General features: G+C 41.1%; 1 protein-coding gene across 2 annotated transcripts; it reads right to left on the bottom strand.

Moving 5' to 3' along the window:
• Window positions 1-877: 877 nt before the first annotated feature.
• plekhn1 (pleckstrin homology domain containing, family N member 1) lies at window positions 878-14,783 on the bottom strand. Of its 2 annotated transcripts, none has more exons than XM_084365986.1 (16): window positions 14,610-14,783; window positions 12,769-12,859; window positions 12,431-12,586; window positions 11,186-11,266; window positions 10,590-10,680; window positions 8,563-8,696; window positions 7,824-7,973; window positions 6,328-6,408; window positions 6,162-6,237; window positions 5,760-5,905; window positions 5,302-5,454; window positions 4,317-4,559; window positions 3,646-3,801; window positions 3,051-3,296; window positions 2,759-2,819; window positions 878-1,697 (listed from the first exon to the last, which is right to left on the bottom strand). In XM_084365986.1, the coding sequence occupies exons 1-16, from the start codon at window positions 14,681-14,683 to the stop codon at window positions 1,513-1,515; spliced, it is 2,124 nt and encodes a 707-aa protein (XP_084222112.1). In that variant the 5' UTR covers window positions 14,684-14,783; the 3' UTR covers window positions 878-1,512. The 2 variants fall into 2 exon arrangements, with proteins under 2 accessions (XP_084222112.1, XP_084222113.1); XM_084365987.1 differs by having other exon boundaries at window positions 3,051-3,293.
• Window positions 14,784-21,001: the final 6,218 nt, after the last annotated feature.

Genomic DNA, 21,001 nt, shown 5'->3' with positions numbered 1-21,001 from the left:
GCTATATAATATAAAGTGTCCTGCTCCTGAGCACACACATAAAGCTGTATTCTCACAACACGATACTCAGCCAATTAGATATTGATGCAATCTACAAAAATAGTGCATGTCACAGCTGGAATATGCAATTTAAAATGAGTCAGCCATGGGGGCTTGACATGAACGAATTTGAAGAAAAGGCCCCACAGTGGAGTGGATCACTTGTGAGCGAAAACATGTTTGTGCCATTGGTTTTTCAAAAAATCCTGAGTTTGTTATTTTATCCATCTCCTCCATCTCTTGTAGTTTGTTTTTAAAAAAGCCAATAAACTTTTATAGTACTGAAATGTTTTTCCACAGATTTAAACTTCACGTATTAAGTTGATATTTAACTTTTTGCAGAAGAGTTGCATATTTTTCACATTCAGCAGATACCGAACAACTTCATCCTTAATTTGGAGTTGTGATTCACTTTCTTTAAGCTCTGTGTTTTTTGTCCGTTTTTGGGGAAATATCCGGCTCTTCAGCTGCTAAATGCTCCACTATGTTCACCAGCTTTGGTTTAAAACAACGCTATGAGAGCAAAGAGAGTAAGCCCAACCTGTAAAGGTGCGGGCCTGACAGCTAAACAATGAGCTGAGACTTGCTGTTTGGCGTCATAAAGCTGAGTGGGTGATTATTGGGTTGGTGATTTGACAGGGACAGTGCACAGTTTATTGGCAGATTACCAGAGTTAGTTATAAGATAATTTACGTCTGTAGTCCCTGGGAGACATCAGGAGACACATTGTTTTCACTTTGTCCTTTGATACATTGGCATGAAATGATTGATTACAGCTGTTTTAAGACTATCATAGAGTCAGACAAAACAGAGATTAACATGTTGTTTAATTTTTCCATCTTTATTTCCAAATATAAATAAACACCTCAAACAAAAATGAATAAAGAAGCCACACAGGTATCAGTACTCTGTAGTTGTGATAGCAATATTAGCACCTGTAAGGCAATCAGTTGAAGACGCATCTATTTGACTCAGTAATGTAACATGATAAAATAATAAATGTACAACATTTACAAAAATGCATCCGTTACTATAACAAGCTCTGATGGAATGCTTTTATAGCTTAAATGAGAAACAAACCAAAACTATAACAATAAGAAATCTGGACAGCATGTTAGAAAATACTTCTTGCACCACATATGAACATTTAGTGCAATTATATAATACATTTAATAAAATAACATTAATCTACACAGTATGTACACTCTTCTGTCCTTTCTCTTGAATGCTACATATTAAACAGACAGTTGAAGCTTTCATATTGTTTTGTTTTTAGCCTGTTCCTCTTCATTCCTGCACCCGTCATTCCTCTGCTTGACTACCCAACATGTAACAATGCAGTTCATGGGATTTGTTGGTTCATACTGTAAGCAGCAGGAGCGACACAGGCTGTGTTAGCTGGCTTTTATTATCTCCCTGATAGAGATCTGTTGTTTGCACACGTCCAGACGAGTGCCGGGCTATTGTTTTGTTTTATGACCATCTCTGCTGGGTTGCCATGGCACTAAGGCCTCTGGCCCCAAAGTCTAATCCTGTCCGGTGTGTCGAAATTCCAGACGTTGGCTGAATCATTCCAGTATCACAGTCGTACTCCCAAATGTTGTCATAGTCCATTTCCTGGTCATCTGGCTCTGTGGGTTCAAGGTACGAGTGGTGATCTATAGGAGCGAGAGAAGATTCAATGAAAGAAAAGCATCGCATTGACTAAATAAACTTCAGTCCCGATGTGGGATTGGCCTTGTACCAACATATAATCTTACTGTATAACCAGTAGTGTAACATGCCACTACTGCACCACCTTCCTTTGTTATTTATATTCTGTTTGTCATAGTACAGAAACACGCAACATGAAATAATCTGGTTGTAGCACATTAGGATTACTGTGTAAATCAACGTGAAATGCAGTTATCAGGTAAATTCTAGTTGTGTTTTCATTTGTGATAAAAGAGCTCGTAGATAAGTGTGTTACCATGCACAGTTGTGTCATGTCAATCATAGTTCAGGAGCAGATCCTGTCTGTGAAACAGTGTTCTCTTACGCCGGGCTTCCCCCACATGGGACATCTGCACAAGTGGCATTTAGAGCTGCACTAAGCTCCATTTCATTGGCACATTTGTGCATTTCCTGCACTTTCAATTCTGTAGCCTTTAGCCTTCTGTCTACCTGCTGACAGACCCAAGACTTCAATCAATCCAGTGAGCTTCCAGTGTTTAATTTAAGATGTAATGGACTGTGAGCAATGTTCTGTGTCCTTGGTGGTATTTAGAAAGGCGGCTGACTGTGTTGACGTTCATAACTCAGAGTTGGGAGGAAATATGATGCCACAGTGATAGAGCCCTGATTTGAAAGAGTGCCCATTGTTTCTCAATAGAAATATATATGTTATTGAGCCAATGTTTTTTTGTTTGTTTGACAAGGAGAGCTGCAACGATGAATCGATGATAATCAAATAATTTGTTTAAGTAACTTTATATGAAAAAGTATATGACAAGAAACTGAATATTATCAGTTTGTGGACATTTGAGAACGTTATCTTGAGCAAGTGATCAAAAGTTTTCATCGTTATCTGACATTTTAAAGACCAAAAATCTTTAAGCAAACATAGCATATAAGTATAAACTGTAAACTATAAACTGTCCAACATACATGAACTCCACACATAAAACATAAACAGAGGATGGTTTAATCAGGTTTATGATTGCATGCCTTCAGTTCTTACCTGGTGAGTAGCCATAAGGCATCTGAGATGTGTTCCTCACTGAGCTCGACGGGATGAGAATCTATCAACAGATGTGAAAACAAGAGACAGTTACTTCCTGCGATCAGCTATAACAAACATTCTCATGTTCCCTAAAATATCTGTTTCATGTGTGGCACCTGTTCAAATATCACCTGCAGAACAAGTACATACACACGGTCTGCTACCACACAGCGCACCATCGTTGCTCTTTGTACTACAGCATTCCAGAAACCAGAGTGTCCTGGGAGACGAGTATCTCTGTGTTTCTCACCTGCTCTTGCAGTTGGCCGGGCGTGGGCAGCAGCTTTAGCCTTGACACGGCCTCGGCTCGCTGTTCCGCTTGGCTCGGAGAAGTCTCCATCTCCAGGCCAAGAGCTTGTCCCTGAGAGTTGGTCAGGATCAGGCTTCTCCTGCAGCGCCTGCCCATTGGGGGTGTGCGGAGCTGGAAGGAGGAGGGAAGGAGCTCAGGAACCTGCTGGTGGTGGTGGAGCTGAATCGGCTCTTGCCAGCTGTGCTGCTAAAGAACATAGAGAAGCATTTTAGAATAGAGCAGGTACAAGCACTTAAAACAGGAGTTTAAATGATTAACATTGAGTGTCATTTCAGTAGTAGAGTAGTGAAAGAAAAGGGTAAAATGGCAATATAATACATTTGATAAAAATAACTCCTGTTCTTCCATGTAGTCAAATGTAATGCAAAGTCATTTAGAAATTTTAGATTTAGTAAATTTGGCTGTTTAACACTTTCAGCAGTCTATTAGACACCATGTGCGTACGTGTGTATCTGTGTGTGTGCACTGCTTGATATCAGACTGGCTGCTTAGGTGTAAATTGAACCTATGGATCCAGTATCATTGTCCTACTTACCACTGGCTTGGCCTCATCCAGGGAGTAGATTTCGGGGCTGCAGGGCTCATCATACAGGGGCGACAACGGTTGTCGGGGGGCGCACATGTCCGAGTGGCGCTGAGGGGGGTTCAAGGAGTAGTTCAGGGATGTCTGAGGGGTGCTCCAGCTGTTAGACTGATCAGAAAAGATTCAAAGAGATCCAGAAGTTAGCTTGAAACAATCATTTGCCAATTTTCCTTCAGTCTATCTGACGCTCTCTGGGTTCACAGAAGGAAATCACATAAGCCACACTTAAGGATCAGATTACGGGTTTTGGACTAATATCAGTCATGATCTGCAGCAGACCTGCTTTAGCTGTCACTGATGTGTATAAAACTGCTCTCTTAACAGCCACATTAATGGAGCGATACCACTAAGTATAGGAAATGCTCTCTAATTGGCGGCTTAGGTTTTGTTTATGGACTATAATAGAGCTTTCATTCCTTGCCTCGTCTAGACGATTAGTCTTTCAACCTCAATTCTGCAAAAATGCCACTATTACCCCAGTTGTTAACACCATACCCATTATGACGCCTCTCAGCTGACTGCTTGGTGAGTCTATTTTAGTTTCTGAGCACATGGCATGTAAAATAAGTCAACGGCCTCGAGGGGAATATTCGGTTATCACGTTAGACGCCAGACTGAATTACCTTGACAAGCGGCGCTTTCTCCAGCCGCTGTGGGCTGGCGCGATTCATGGCAGAGTAGGGTGTGCTGTAGATCTGAGACAGCACTGAGGCCTCAATGGGCTGGAGGTAGGAGCCGCGCTGGGGGGAGGAGTAGCGCAGTGACAAAGGTCGTAGGTCTCGCTCTGGCCTGGAGTGGGAAGACACGCTGTTGGTCCTGCTGCCCAGGCGGGCGGTCTCAGTCGAGGAGGGACGACTGGAGCTGTACTGTAGGGACAACAAACACACCCAGGGCAAAAGTCAGCATCACAGGCAGCATCACTGAGTTTTAGTAGACGAACATTTTAAACTGTTTCACCTCACTGCAGCTTTAGTGTTTTTAGCAAACACAGTCAACTGTGACAGTGAGTGAAAATAGTGTCCATTAGTTCAATTGAGAGGGTAATGGTTCAGGTCAGAAGATGGACAACAACATGTCTTCTTGGGACTGAGCCCTCTCCACTTTAAGCTAATTGGATGGGCAGTCGGCCTACATAGCCCCCCTTCTGAGGGAGTTTGATCAAATGTCCTGATAATGTGTGATAGTGCTTCAGTACTTAAAGCGACTGAATAAACATACTTTTCATAGCTGAATCAGCCTTTTATTTTCCTTTCATCCAAAAGTTGTTTTTATGTTTACAGTGTATATGTTTTTTTGGTTTGTTTTTTTGGTTAAAAATTCTTGACATTATGATTTTTTGAACTGGAAGGCCTGAGAGTCATCACTTGAGCCTTTGTAACAGGAGCAGTTTGGTCTTTCGTCCTCGCTTAATAATTAACTTTCTCAAAGAAAGGTGTCGCTGCTCAGCTCCACCAAAACAAACACACGTTCTCTTTTAGAAATGTCCAACTAAGTCCTTACTAACTACCACATTTCAATCCTTGCAAATATTGAAGTGTTGGTGTGTTTGCTTCACTTTATCAGCTCAAGAGTACTTGAACATAAGAAAGTAGCAAACAGCTGACTTACACAGAGGGGCTCGGAGTATCCTGGCGAGAGAGGGTCGTTTTCATGAATGGGTAACTGAAGGTTGTGGGACCCACGTCCCGTGGGTGACTGTCTGAACTTCAGGGACTCAGATCGTCCTTGGCTGTTTCCACTCCATCTGTCAAACTGTGGTGCCTAGAGATTATAGGACAAAAAATATATGAGAAATTAAAACATTTAACAACAGTTGTATTTTTTTTAAGTCTGTTGGACCGTTGACGTAATGGCAGTAGTAGTAGTTGTAATTCATTTCATAATCATTGCTTTACAAAAGAGGCAGGGCCATGTTATCCTTTATGACTTTTCCTCATACTTTAATTCACTCCACCCACAGGCTCACAAACCAGGTGGAGATAGCTTGCTCGATAGTTATGGATCATCAGCAGCTGTGAATAGTGTAATTATTTTTGGCCTGTGAAAGGAAGGAGGGCGGGCCTTACCTCTCTCTGCGTTGGGGTGTAGATGATGTCATATACAGGGGGAGGAGGGGAGAGAACGGGCACATCAGCAGCTTTGAAATGCTGGATCCAGTCGCAGAACTCAGTCCTATCCAGACACGACACCACTATGGGGTTGATCAGCTTCCCTGGGAAGAGAGGAGGGGGAGGACAAAGTCTGTCATTCGGTCTACTCACTCAGTGGAATGTGCTATAGTCGGATTGTCATTCTGAGGATAAAATCAGCTCATTCATGGAGGGTCACGCTCTGTGACGCTAGCGGATTCATGGAAAAGGCCATGCATAAGAATGTACACTCATTAAAATCCCTTTAAACATGTCTCTTTAAATGCCGGCGTGCTAAAGGGACTGCAACAGAGCAGTGCACTGATTCACTTTATTTACCTTCAATCATAAAGGTGTTGGGCTTGATGTCTTGGCAGGGTGTGGTCACGGTGATCATGTTGAGTGGAAGTTTTCCCTGTAATCAGTCATAATGACACAAACTCTGAGTAAACAGCTCAGGATATGATCAAATATAAGAGAAAAAGGTTGGTGAGGTCAGTGGTACCTTATAGAAGAGTCCGTCATCCTCCTCTGATAGGATGATCAGTGTTGATGGGTACATCACCAGCAGTCTGTCACTCTGTTCCTGTAGAGAGAGATTTGGCTTTATGTTGGGTTGGGTTTCATTGAAGTTATTGGACCCTGTTACATTTTTCTTATCCATTAACAGAATGCTAGAGTCATGTGTAAGTCATACAATTTAACAGTCGTCTATGATTTGTATTGATTTTATAATTTTTTATCATCAAGTTAAACTTGATGTCAAAAGTCTGACATAGTCTTAACATTTCTAAGGCAACATAAGAGATTATTTCCTTGTGGAGATGTCAATTTCTCTCTTTCTGTGCAAGGTGAAAAGAAAAGTTTGGCACAATAAGAGAAACTAAGAGTGGTTCAAATTAAAGCTTCATTTTAACTGCAACTTTTTAAGAGTAAAGTTTAAGCACTTTCAATGTACCTAAACCAATAATTTCCAGAATCCTGAATCTCATCACATCTAAATTAAGTTTACAGAATTCCTTTATACCCACAGCAATCAATGTATATTGAATTGTTTAATTTATTAAATGTATTAGTAGCCCTGTACCTGTCAATTTTCAAAGTATGACAGTTTTGATATTGTACAAGAAAGAATGGCACCAAATACTTGTGGTAGCGAGAAAACGAGCCCTGATAACTCCCAGTTATTCTGGCTATGTGAAGATAAGACTATGAAAAATACAAAGTACACATGCGACCGTGAGACCTGGTGCAAACATTAGAACAGTCGAGTCAGTTTGATTCCCAGATCTTCAGTCAAACCAGTTAGTGGGGCATTTAAAGGTGCGGCACACAGTTTATGTTTCTTTCGCTCTTGGAGGGTGTGTCTGGACAGACAGCTGACATTCCAGCTGTGAGGTGAGTCGAGTCACTGCGTGAGCTGGGCAAATGCCTCCTACACACCCAGGCCCTAAATCTCACACACTTCAATAGGGCTGCCGCTGTTTCCCACAGAGAATTAAATACTGATATCCATGCAAGCCGTGTCATGACTACTGTTTTTACTGGCTGCTGTGTGATGCTGCATCAGCGTTATTTATTTGTGCTCATGTCTGATTTGGTTAGCGAGGAGTCCTATACTTTTTACCAGGTGGTTGCAGGTGTCTGACACAGTCTTGCACCATGACAGGAAAATAAATATAACAGAGTTATATTTGCAGCAGAGGTACCATTTAGCAAAATATGGACTCCACCCTTTTCACTCACTCCTTACATTGTGTTGAGGTAATGTGTGTGTTGCGCAATTTGAAAACTACGTGAGTCACCTGGATTTAGACCTGATGTGATCGTGCGTGCATTCACAGTGTGAAAAATCCCCAGTGTTTGAAAACACGTATGTATCATGAGTTACAGTCTGCGTTACTGTACATTTCCATAAATAGGCATGAGTAAAGCTGCCGTGTTTAACGTCCGTGAGACCGGTCAGTGATTCATTATTGATAAGCAGCAGTGATGTCTTACCTGGCAGGGCAGGTGCTGCAGTCGGACTTTAGTGACGTAGGTTATAGTGCCCAGGCTGTCCCGCTGTGAGCCTTCCCACTCGTAGATGTGCTCTCTGTTGATGGAGTTTCTTAGCTCCTCTCTGCCCTCAGGGGTCTCGTCCTGGTTTAGCTGAAGAGGATACACAGGAAGGAATCATTAGAAAAGTCAATATGAACAGAGCTCTGCCCTTTAAGCAAATTTAAACATGTTGATTTGGATTTTTTTTCCCAGAATGTCACTCTTGTTTGTTCATTGTTAAGGCTCCTAAGCTAAAGATTATTAATCACGAGTCATTTTCTTCTGTCCTGACACATCGAGGTTCACGTGTTTCAACACCTGTGGGTGTGGAGTCAGCACTTTAGCCCTTTGCAGATGTGAGGGTTAGTTCGATGAAGGCTGTGATGCGGTCAAGGCCGCTCCCTAGTATCCAGGCCTCAGGGAGAGCCAGCAGTGACCTACTTGACTCACCAAATCTACACTCACACACACACATCCTGTTGTATCAGAAGTGGTTAAAGCCGAAGCATTTTTCCTGGCAAATTCGCCACGTGGATCAAAAGGTGACCACGTGCAAGTGTGTCATGAAGATGACCCTCTCTCGCAAGCTCGAATTTGATTTAAAAAGGAGAAGTTAGTCTTTTGCTGCAGCAAAAGAGCCACTATTTTATGCAGCCTGATGTAATGTTACATGGGCTATTTGGAGTGTTGTTGAACTTACTTTCACTCTGGTGTAGTTTTCGGGTGCAATTGCAGTTCCTCCATTGGCCTCAATATTTTCTTTGAGCAGGCCAAACCAGAGGTCCATCTCTTCTTGGTTGGCACAGTAGACGATGATGGGGTTAAGGCTGACACCTGCAGGGTGCAAAGGTCAAAAGGTCAAAAATGGAAAGTGTCAGCCTTTCTCTTTCTGAGCCATTTTCAGACATTCTGTCATGGTGGTGATTCATTAATGATCTTAACAGTCTGCTTGCCTCGCTGTTTACAACATGTTATGCAATAAATACAATAAATGCTAACACATGCTCAAGACACATGTAAGACCTCTTGCGGAAGAGCCCTCTTGACCTGCTCCATTTGGTATTTAAAAGTCATAACAGGCTCTTCCTCCCACACAGTGCTTACCCAGGAGGAATGGACAGAACCCGGGATGAAAAGAGCTGGAATCTCCCTCTATCTTTCAGTCCCACACATACCAGAGATAGCCAGCCAAGATAGCCTATTTTATTTCAGCCTGTGGCTTTGTACTGTAATTGTCAGGAGCCTTCAGCCCACTAACTGCTCTGGACTCATTTGTTGACTTTCTCTTCATACAAACTCTTAATTGTAAACCTTGACCATAGCACTACCCTGACCAGTTGTTTTTCCAGATTTAAAGCAGGATGTGTGAAAAGCCTTGACTGGAAGCACATAATGAGATTTTCTCTCCTTCAAACTTTGAGTAAGTTTAAAGAGCTCCTTAGCTATTGTTAAAAGTAATTAACTATCATTATCTCACGTTCACAGCCTTGTTAATTCAAAACACGTGAAGGCTTCCGGGAATCTTCACAGACCACCTCTTGCTGCGTTTGCTGCGTCACTGTCTAACTCACCAACACCACTTTACGATAAAGCTGATTCATATTTTCAGCTGAAGGGAAGACGGAGATCTCACCGAGAAAAAATCTCTACATCACATCTCTCACTTGACTCATGCTTCCTCTACTTGCTTCCTGTCAGTGATGCCTCACAGAAGGTAAATAAAGGCTCACACGGAACAATGAAAACAACCAAAATACAAGACCACAAAATAACAAGCTTGAGCCGAGGAAATTGCAAAGTTAAACGTGAGAAAGAAACACCAAAGAGTGTCAGTGTTATGACAGCAGGGATGTTTCAGATTTCAGTGAGATAGAAAAGATAAAGAAGTCAAAACACAGAAACCTAACACTCTTCATGACTGGGATTGACTTTTCACACAGTGGATTTGTTTAATTCAGTAGGTTTACATTAATTCCAAACTTCGCTGACTTTGTTGTGGTCAGATCCATCTAGACATGACAGCAGCTTATTTCCACTTGAAAAGAAATTAAGTTTCATATTGTTTTTGTCCATTTAGAGTTCAAAAGCTAGCTATTAACCTGAGCAGTTTTTGGAATGTGCCATAGATTATACGCAGTGACAAGGCTAAGAGCGGTAGCCGGTCTTTTCTGCGCGACAGCTGGGCTGACTGAAGTGCACCTGTTGTCTAACAAGAAGGGTCTTTAAGGCCTGTTTGGCCCCCTGACCAAGGGTGAAGGGGGCCCAGCTCTAGTTAGTCTTGGGGTTGAGTGGAGGTGAAGAAGGTCGCGGCACCTTTGAATCACTGGAATGTGACAACATAGGAAATGCTGCAGCTTGAAAATAGCATGCGGTTTCTTTCTGGTTTTTTAAGTGAGTAGAATTTTTACTTTGATTCAGAACTGATGAGAGGGACAAATATAACAGACCACCAGCAGGGGTGATGAAGAATAGCCACAGAATATATGTATTAAAATTAGATAAATGACCAAGACTCTCGCTCTAGCCTAGTTTTTCTTCTGTTTTCCTCTTTGGAAGTTTAAAGTCAGTCCCTGGCTTTATAAACATTGTACTGGATTAGCTGGTTCCAGTCTAAATGATTGATTAGCTCTCAGTCATCACAACTAATAAAACTCAAAGGGGATGATTAAAACATTCCAGGGCTTGATGCCAACTGCTTGTGTCCTTCCTGGTGAAGTTGAAACTTACCGTTTATTTGAAAGGCGTACTCCTCTGGTTGGCTGTGGTTGCAGTTCTGTTGCAGGTTGCAGATGGTGAGTTCTTTCAGCGGAAGAGTTCCCTGCACACAAAACAACAACAAAAAGCTCTTTTCAAACGCCAAAAAGCAATCTGTGCAACATTTTGCTGTTCTGCTCTATTTGAGCCAACTGCTCAGCTCAAAATGTTAACAAAGAAATTAATCACCATGGCACTACATGAGGTCAGCCTTGTTAGTCGATGATGTATTCATGTCTGCCTTGCATTTGCCGTCATCTACTGTACTGACTAATATTGCAGACAGGTGCTGAGCTGTCTCTTTTTGACATGGGGGTTGAACTCTCGACAGACACACTAAAACGATGATTAATGGCTGCTCAAGCTTTATGAGACAGGTGAAGAAGCTCAATCATACTTTCTGTTTACCAACACAGTGTCGGTTGACAAGGTACGCATGTCAGAAGGTATGATGTCATGATGTAAAACTCTGCCCTAAAGGAAATTTAAAACTATAAAAACCAATCCTGAGATATTAACTGATATTAGCTCTGAACCAGGGATGGGGGATTGTGCGTGATGAAACTCACCTGGTATGTCAAGCCGGTTGTGTTGTTGGAGACGAAATGAAGGTGTGTCTGGAAGAGATCCAGGTAGCAGTCATGTACATCCTGCAGAGATAATAAATGAGGTTTAAGGAAAGAAAGAAAGAGTTGCAGATGCAGATACAGCGCTGACAAAATTAGCCCAGTATGTGAGATGACAAAGTCACTCCCTTACAATGCTGCCAGAATTTACATAGTGTGTGGAGTTTTTAATTCCAATCAAGCAGTGGGGCAACTGATTTACCAGATTGTCACACTTTTGATTAGAAAATGAATTTGTGAAATCAGCTGGTTTTGTGTTTATGAAATAAACCTTGCATGCACATTGGCTCATGTCTGCAAGCTTGTGATGTTCTATATTTTTTTTCAGTGTGTCTCCAATGAGGAAATTACATATATGACAGCCTAATAAGGCATGTAAGATTAATTACTCTTTAAATCCCCGGCAGGCGTTTTGTATGTTTATTCATGTCATATAGGAACATCTTGTTCTTGTATCATCTGCTGATTCATGGAGCTCCTACAGGAAATGTTGGGATTTAGTAGGTCGGATAAGGATTCTCTGAAATGTAGGAATTCCCTCACTGAGCACACTTCCTTTTGACAGCAATCCTCTCTTTCATTTAAGGTTCATGAATGGCTTTATGTCGACACTTAGGTAATACTTGTTTCTTTTCCTCCTGGGATTACTATCTGTAATAACACAATGTGTTCTTTAAGTCATGACGACATCCGTTCCATCAATCTTTGTGCTTTTTGACAGAGCTGTTGTGTCACAGCTCTGACAAATTACAGTTCCCACAGTGAGGAGCTGGCGTGTCCTCTATCAGTCCCTGGGATCAGAGGAACTCTCTCTACCCCGAGGTTTTCTCTCAGAGATGTTTCACAACTGCGGCAGAAGCGAGCATGTCCAAACACAGGCTGCGGTCCGCTTTGTGGAAAACTGATTGGATTATTCACAGGCAGCCACCACGTCAATGCCAACAGCAAGTTTCAGTCTGTGTGGTGGCCACAGAGAAACATCCTGTTACCCTCCACCTGTTTTCATGTTTTGACAATCACTTTGTTCTCATAGCTGACTGGCCTGATGTGTCATTGTAGGCTTGGTCATTGTTTAAGACCTCATTAAACACAGTGAGGATTGTGCAGCATTAGTTTTGTTTTCTCATATAGTTGCTTTCCTGATATTTCAACATAAGAGTCATTAAAAAGTTATTTTGCTCCACTCACCTGGCAGTGAAGGAAACGGAAACGAACTTTGGAGCTGTGAATCATCCTTCCGTAGTTCTTCACATTGATGCTGCTCTTCTTCCAGCCGCTGGCCGGGTCGTAGGGAGGATCCCATTTTATGTTCTCTATCGTCTGCAGATCTTTATGGGACATTTCCTGCAACCAGTCATGATGTTAGTGAAGTTCAGACATGACACGAGTAAACCAGTTAGACTTGCTGTTAAAATAAGACAGCAATAAAAATCCCGCACAGGCTGTCGCGTACAGGAGAGCAGTTTTGTTTGGTATACAGATGATTGATGATTGAGTTTCCTGTTATTGCGAGGTGAGGTCCTTACCTTCCTGGGGGTGACAGTGCACAGGATGTTGATGATGCTGTTGGACTTCTCCTGTCCCTCTTGGGGATTCTTCTTGCGAAACAGGCGACTGCTGCTCGAGAGAGAGAGAGAGAGAGAGAGACCACGTGTTACAACTCACTCTCCAATGTTTACCATTTAATCTATGTTTGACTTCACAACTGCCGTGTCAACAAGGAACATTTCCTGTTTATGGGCGTTCACTGTCATCTACTGTTGTCAGATGGAGAGTTGACCTAAATTCACGATCTTTGGCCTCAAGTGTTTTGCATTTCAAATTCAGGATTAGTGACTTATTTCCTTGTTTTAACCTTCTTCTATAATAATCAAGTCACACACTGAATCTTTTGAATCAATTTTCACAGCAGATTAACATATCTGAATCCTGAGTTGTGTCTCGTGTCATATAAATTAACCAGAGACCCCTTCCTTTGTCCTCATTCCATCAATGCCAGCCTTTTAAGTGATAAGAACAATCAGGTCTTGTGTTTCTGATAGCAGAGGATAAGCATAGGAAAATCAGCATTCAATGTTCCTCTTTGTTTTGCGTGACCCTCATCCGTTACCATTAGTGTCACATCTTTATGAGGAAGCTCCCTCGCTGCAATGATAAGGCTTGGAGACTGCGTTTACATTCTCAGCTTGTAGTTTATCTGCTTATCTGCACATATGTGTGCGAGTGTCCTCGCGCAACAACGCAGGCTTTTGTCTACATGGTGGGAATCAAGGTCTGTCTAATCAGGAAGTCCATGTCTAGCACCAATCATTCATTAGCGTTTAGTGAGCGATATATCCGCTCTTTCAGTGAATGGATACACAGAGAAAATATGATTATCATGCATGCTGATGCAATTCACCGTTGAAAGGTGAAAGAGGAATGTAGATAATAGACAGGCAGTGAATTTGCACACCCCACATTCTCCAACTCCCTGCTGTGGCATTCAACTGCTACTCACCTCTTTTCTCTGTGGGGAATACCTGAGCCTGGCCTGATTTACTAATACAAAGAGTAAGGAGGGAACACGGGAAACAAGAACACTGGACGTATTGTCCACGATGAGCCATCGACCCAACTTGGAAGGTGTATCACTGTTCATGCTTGAGCCGTTGGGTTTTTGAAACCCAACATTTATTTGAGGGTTGTTTCATTTGAAAACCAAGAGCTACATGGCACGTTTGACAAAACCAGACCCTGACTCATCAGACAACACAGGAGAGAAGACTGGAGGAGAAGCTAATTGGAAACAGATGTGGTGATCCAGCAAAGTCGGCTGTACCATGTAACATGCCCAGGCGTATAAATGTGGAGGATTTAAGAAAACCAGTGAGAATAAATAGTATGACCCATTGATGTCAGTCAGTTCCTGTACACATAAAGCTTTCAGGTCAGATCACTACAAGCTATTGACTTATATATCAGGTGTCATAAACCAGATATTATCAGTAATTAACTATTTTGCCCACATGTGATCTTGATAATGAATGGGGTCAGGTCCTGATTTTGGAGGGAAACCAGATTCACTGACAGCTGGCAGATCATCTTCACAGAGATGCAAAGTGGAGGCAAATGGTAACTGGATCATTGACACCGTTGGCCAGACGGACACCACTGCAGGCACGACTCTGGGACTATCCTATGTTACCATCTGATCCTGACCCTGGCCTCACAAAATTCACAACCTCTGTTTAACCCCACTGCTCAAACCCTGAGAAATACCAAGAATTCCTTCCAGCTGAAACACAGTCAAGGGCATGACATGTGTTGAGGAAACACACTGACACAAGTACAGTAAGAATACCTGGACAAGTTGTATAGTTCTTACCTGTTTCTGCGTATGAAACTCTTGCTGGAGAATCTGAAGTTGTGCTGGGGGACACATGACATGCTGCTCCCCATGCTGCTGTGGTCCGTGGGGCTTTGTGCCGCTCTGAAGACAAACTGTGCTCCTTCTGTGATGGTTGAGTGTAATCCAAGAGTGCGGTGTGCTCCCTGCTGAAGTCTGACTTGTACTGAGGGAGAGGTGGGCAGGGAGAGGGCTGTTTAGTGAGAGTGTGTCTGCGTAAAAGGGGTGGAGTTTGGGTGCTGTGTCATAGGCTGTGTGGTGAATAATGAGAGGGACTCACACCTCCTGTGAGTTGCCTCTGTCTGTTAAATCAATCCCAGCAACAAAGACAGCAGGGTTCAGGGAGAAGTGTGCCATTTCACACCTTCCAGGAGCCAAATGGGTCTCATTGTTGGGGTCATCACTGCAGTGAGCGGTCATTAAACCCAGTGGATGGTGTGTGTCAATCAAAGGGGAAGATGAGAGCTTCAACTGGCATGCCCAGACATGAAAAATGCCTCAGAGTTAAGTAGTCTGTTTATTTTTGACCCACATACTTTAAACACGTCAGTGACATTTTGAAACTAAAGGAAGTTTTCTTTTACAATCCCTTATTGTTTTGTCCTTTTTTTGCATAAGATTTTTATTTTGAATTCAGTGCTCAATAAAACAAAAAACAAGCAAAACAACAACACACAATCTTAACGAGTGAAGACAAAAAACAAATAAGATACAATGGCAACCCAGTCATATCTGGTCAACAAACTTTAAATATGTTAGATATAAATAAACATACACTTACATCATGTATAACTTGAGTACAGTTTTCCTCTTTTGAGTATCCCTATCTTTTTTCCTTCACCACCCGAAATTAGGTGTCTATAGATGCTTTTCAAGCTGGTCAGGACCACTGGGTTGCCAACAACAAGTTCAAAACGGATCATAGCGATATGTATTTTTGTCAACATGGACATGCTGTACATGGTTAGATTCTCCCCAATACAGTTAGTTTCTCCCCAATACAGTTATTGACTTAATTTGACGGAAAGCAACAACCAAAGAATAATTTATTCAGACTTAGGTAAGCAGAAGAGACCAAAAAAGTCGCGACTCCCTACCCTAAATTTTGCTTTCTTAGTGCAGCTGAACGCAGAACATAAGAAAAAAAAAGTTAAACAATATATTTTGTATTAAAATTAAAAGTTTTAAAGTCAATAGAGACCAGTTTAATATGATGTTACAATGTTACCCTGTCCCATTTTATAATACCTGGTTGGACTTCTGTGGTTATTTTAGTGAAAGTAATGCAAATGTCATTTAATGCATTACTCTGCGTAGACAGTAACATTGTAAAGAAAGGTATTACTTTCAAATGATAGTAACTGGTAGCATGTAATACACTTTGGAAGTAACTTGCCCAAACTGATTGTGATATTACCTTTAAAAAAAGCCATATTACCCGACCCTACCTGTAGGGAAGTCATCTGTCAGTAAGAAGGGAAGGGAGGGTAGTTTAAACAGGATGCTTGTGTATTCAAAGGCTCTAATTTTCATAAGGCAAGAGGTGAAGTGGTGTATGCAAACATATGTAGTTTGCATGTAGGGAGCTTGTTCCTGTATCAACACGTAAAAAGTGAAACTCATTCACACAAAAACAATCTTTTAAAATGTATAAAATCAGCTTTTCTTACTGTTTGTTTCCAGTTTCTTCTCAGGGGATGTTCAGCATAATGGAATATTGCATTTAATTTAGACAGCACAGCCTACTCTGCATAAAGATGTGAAGATAATCCTCCAACAGGCCCTTTTTTACTTTTGTCATTCAAACATTTAAGGAACTAAGTTATTATAAAATTGGTTTTAGGTTTCAACACTCATGACTCACAATAGAAAACATGTAACTTTCCATGGTTGGCCTCCTTAAATGGATCGTGACATGTGCTCTAATCAATCAGACTGAGGAGTCAAACACTCATGATTATGATCATTTTGTGTTTGCTCATTAATTAGGTCATTGTCTGAGTTGATATGCTGTGCTGTAGTCATGAGATTTCATGAGTACTGCTCGCTGTCAGGTAATGGCAACCAGTTCAGCCGGATTGTTCAAACGGATGCACCTGAGGCAGCAACAGTCAAGAGCCCGTTAAAACCACAGCTGATTCGTTTTCACCATCCAGCCTTTCAGAGGCTTTATTACTGTTCTCTTGATGGGTCACAGAGCTCATGACAAGTAATTTAATCAGTGTAGAATACTGGTTGAACTGCATCTTGGTAAAGGCGAATCATCAGTAGATGAAGTGAAGACTGATTAAATGGTTTTATATTGCCAAACGGCCTTCACTGAGTTATCATTTTGCCATTCACATGATTTGGCACTGAGTGGAGATTGTTCCTCAGAATGCAGAAAGCAACGTGGGAAACACACCTCCAACAAGTAGGGACGTGTTTGATCAGATGACTTCATGTAAATATATATCCTAACTTATCACAACTTGGCTTATTTTAAGAATCTAGGGAGGACAGAAAATGTCCTAACCTCCTTTGTAAATTATGCTCACTTTATTGAATGTGGCCTGAAGATTACAAAGTTTGATCGTCCACAAATTAACAATAATACCAATACCTTTGTAACCCTAGTGAAGTATGAGATAAATATAGTCGAAAATATTAACTGTTAACTATTGTCTTAACTATTAATCCTTGAAAGACTGGAATGGCACTTAGAAGAGCAGATACCTACGCCAAAGCCCAACAGTGCCCTTTAGTTAAATCAGACCTAATCCAAAATCAAATGCAACAAGTATAAATCAGCTAGAACCAGCTTTTTATTTGGATCTGCATCAAATTGTTCTCACTAATAGATAGCAGCCACCTTAATACCTAAATGTCAATAAATGCTTTATCTCGTGTGCTGTTAAAGAAAGTGAGAAAAAATTCCTGTGTCCATCCCTGTATCTGTTAAAGGGGTCTGTTCTGGGCAGAGACCCATCCTCCATCCAAGTTTTGTGTAAATCTGTTCAGTAGGTTTTGTGTAATCATGCTGACTAAGCAACCAACAAACAGACATGGACAAAAACATAACCACCCGTTTTTGATTAGATCATTTGTTAGTAATCAGATTAATAATTGAGTAATCCATCTCATTACACTGTGATCAGTGTAATACAGCCAATGACGTGGTCATATCTATCCATGTGAAAGAAGCTTTCAAGTGTGGTTGTGGATCATCATGGAAAACCTGGTGGATGAGCTTACATGGAGCAAGCATGGTGACTCACCCCTCTGTTGCAGTTTTCCTTAAATATGGGGAAGGCAGCAGGAAAGAAAACATCAAGGGGATTTTTTTTCTTTACTGTGAGGTCAGGCCAGTTTCAGTTTGATGTTCCAGGTGAGATGCATCATCCATTCTTAACCAAGATAGGAATCAACAGGTAAACGGTGAATCTTTCCTGAGAATTCCACCTTTCATTGCGTGAGAAAGCTATAATGGCTCTGTCAGGTTAAGGGAGGGTGACGGGTAGCTACAAATCTGCTCACAAAAATATAATAATATATTAGTCACTACCTTAAACTTTTTTAATAAAGGTCCCCACAGAGATCTTATCTTGACTTTGGTCACTTACAACACTTCAGTTCAGGAAACACTTACTTGTACTTTAGGTGCTAATGTTAGCACCTAGGGTTCCACTAACTGTGCATATTGCAGTGTAACTTACTATAACTTTAGATATGTTAACATGCTAAGATGTTACATTTAGTAGGCCTGTTTGCTAACATTTAACATTACAACTGCTTGTTAACATAGGCTGACTAAGTGTTAGCATGTCAACAGGATAACCGCTTTATTGGTTGCATAGTGATGTTAGCATGTTCACATGACAACAGCTTGTTAACATACTGTAGTAGCGTGTTAACACGAGATTTGTTTGCTTGTTAACATACTAACCTTAACACGTCAACATGACAACAGCTTGTTAAAATACTAATGTTAGCATGTTAACATGATGGCCTAACTGTTAGCCCACGCTAAATGTTCGCATGTTAACATGATAACAGCTACTGTTTGCTTGTTAACATACTGACATACCATGTTAACATGATAACTGTTTGCTTGTTAGCATACTAAATGTTGACATCTTACTATGATAAGTATTACCTTGTTCACGTACTAAATGTTTGCAAGTTAACATGGCAAGTATTTGCTTGTTAAACTTGCCAAGCTTGACAAGCAGGGTGATGATGCCACTCAAGTAGGGCCATGTCTCCTGTGTTCACATTAAAAGCTCTTTAGGGAGAAATTGTGATGTGTTATGAGTTATATTCTACATTTTAAAGATAATTAATATTGACCATAAACTAATAGCAGCAATAGCATATTCCTAATAGCAGCAAATGTGCCCTTTAGACAAGTCATGATGAGTAAGTTTAGGTTGCTTTAATAGATTTTATGTCAAATTGCTCAGCGGGAAGGGGAAATACCGGGTACTTTGCCAAAAGCAACACCATATGTAGAAAGACAAACAGCCCATTCATTTTGTCCCACTCTATTTTATATGGTGGGGCTCACAATTCCTGAATAAGCTGTTTCTTAACAATAGCCCACATAGTTTCCCATTAAAAATAATGACTTTATTATTTGTTATTTTTAAGTTATTCATTCTGTGCTCACCAGTATAATATATGTCTCATTCAACCCTATTTGCCTATTTGTACCAATGTAAATTATACTTATTCTTGGTTTAAACTTCCTGTTTCATTTGATTAGATGTGTCACATCTGTTCAAAAGAAGAGACCTAAATTACATTTTCATGTCAGTCCCTCCATGTGTGGTGGGTTAAACTTTGGCCCTCCCCGAGAAGTCACTCGCTTGTGTTTATCCAGACTCAGTGGGTGAGAGCAGCGGTGCTAAAGTCACACCTCAGGCCACAAAAACGGAGTCTGGATATGAGGCCCCCAACATCAGGTGTCCAACAGAGACTCCGACGTGCCAAAGTTCTCACACAGGACGACTGTAAAGGAATCTTAATTGGACCTCAGCCCTGCTTTGAAGGCAAGATCAGTCAAAGTCAGATGAACTATTTCAGTTTCTAAACTCTATACATCCCGGTCTTTGTAACCTCAAATATATGTGATTATAGTAAAGTTTTGAAATGACCAAACATAAGACTGTTTTTATTAAGAGGTTATGAAAAAGAAATACAGACAATTGGAATTTGGGCCACATGATCTTTTTTACCATAGTTTTTTTTTCTATTTTATATTCAGATAGTTTTACTACCATGTGTTTTTCATAGCTCATTTAACTTTTCTACCACTTCATGTTTTGGTCTTTGCACAAATGAAATAATGTACATAATACACTGTCAGGCATCTTTGGCCTCCAGTAATTTGCCTTACAGTATTTTGAAAATCTTTTAAAAATGGTTTTGTCAGGATTGTCAAGATTGACATCTTTCAAAGCGAACACATCAATTTGTCCACCCACTATAGGTCAGCTATCGGCCACACCCTGTTTTTGTGTTAACTACAGCATCAAAGCCTTCCACATTATTTCTGCTCTGACTTCCGTAAGCTGTACAGTCCTAAATAGTTTTGATGGGGTTGACAGATTTTCCATTCAAAGCCCTGTCTTATCTTGAGTGGCTGGTAAAAAAATGTATGGCCTCTCTCGGTAAGTGTAGCAGTCCAGTTGACACTCCAGTCCTTCCAGAGAGGCTGACCGCATCTCCATGGCCTGATAAGGGCTGTGCAGCGGCCGACACCAGGAGAAGGAGGAGAGGCTCCAGTGGCAGGAATGCTGGGAAGCTACAGAGAGAAAGAACTCACCCCATCCCCTTCCCCTCTCCGGATCCACTGCAGCAGCTCTTCCAGAGTGAGCACATTCATGTAGAAATGCTGTAAACTCATTAGCATCTCATAATGTAGCAGCGGAGGTGACTCACAGCTACAGCAATCCGAAACATGCAGACACAACAGTCCATGCACATCTTTAAATCCTTACACACACATGTGCACACACAGTAAAGTGTACTAACATTTTAGTTTGAAAAACTTACCCTGTCAGGCCTGATTGGTATGTACCTGACTTCCTGGCTGTACTATCAACAATCCTGGAAACCCCAAAAGTCTGCTGGAAGATTCATATTTCGCCATATTCTAGTAATCCTATAAATGTTCATAACAGACTGAGCATATGTATGGACAATGAGGAAGGAGATTATGTCGCTGGAATGTCTTGAGAAATTTCTGACGACACTGTCTTAGTTTTTGTTTTTTGCCACCTTTTAAGCCTTCAGTGCTTGATTTGGGTGGAATATACCTTTAACTTCCAAGGTTGGGTAGCCTGCTTTAAAAGGTATAACTTTGAGAAAATGTAAGATGTTAAAACGTA

Source organism: Pagrus pagrus (genome assembly GCF_965226575.1).
Source record: "Pagrus pagrus genome assembly, chromosome: 11".
NCBI lineage: Eukaryota > Metazoa > Chordata > Actinopteri > Spariformes > Sparidae > Pagrus > Pagrus pagrus.
The sequence above is the reverse complement of the archived record's forward strand: the minus strand, read 5'-3'. Positions and strand labels throughout refer to the sequence as shown.

Excerpts from the sequence above, each read along its gene's own strand:
- plekhn1 (XM_084365986.1), bottom strand. The coding sequence starts at position 14,683 with ATGGGGAGCAGCATGTCATGTGTCCCCCAGCACAACTTCAGATTCTCC. Across the intron at positions 6,409-7,823 it reads TGCAGCACCTGCCCTGCCAG|GAACAGAGTGACAGACTGCT; the intron begins GTAAGACATCAC and ends CTCTCTCTACAG. Across the intron at positions 3,802-4,316 it reads AGAAAGCGCCGCTTGTCAAG|TCTAACAGCTGGAGCACCCC; the intron begins GTAATTCAGTCT and ends TTTTCTGATCAG.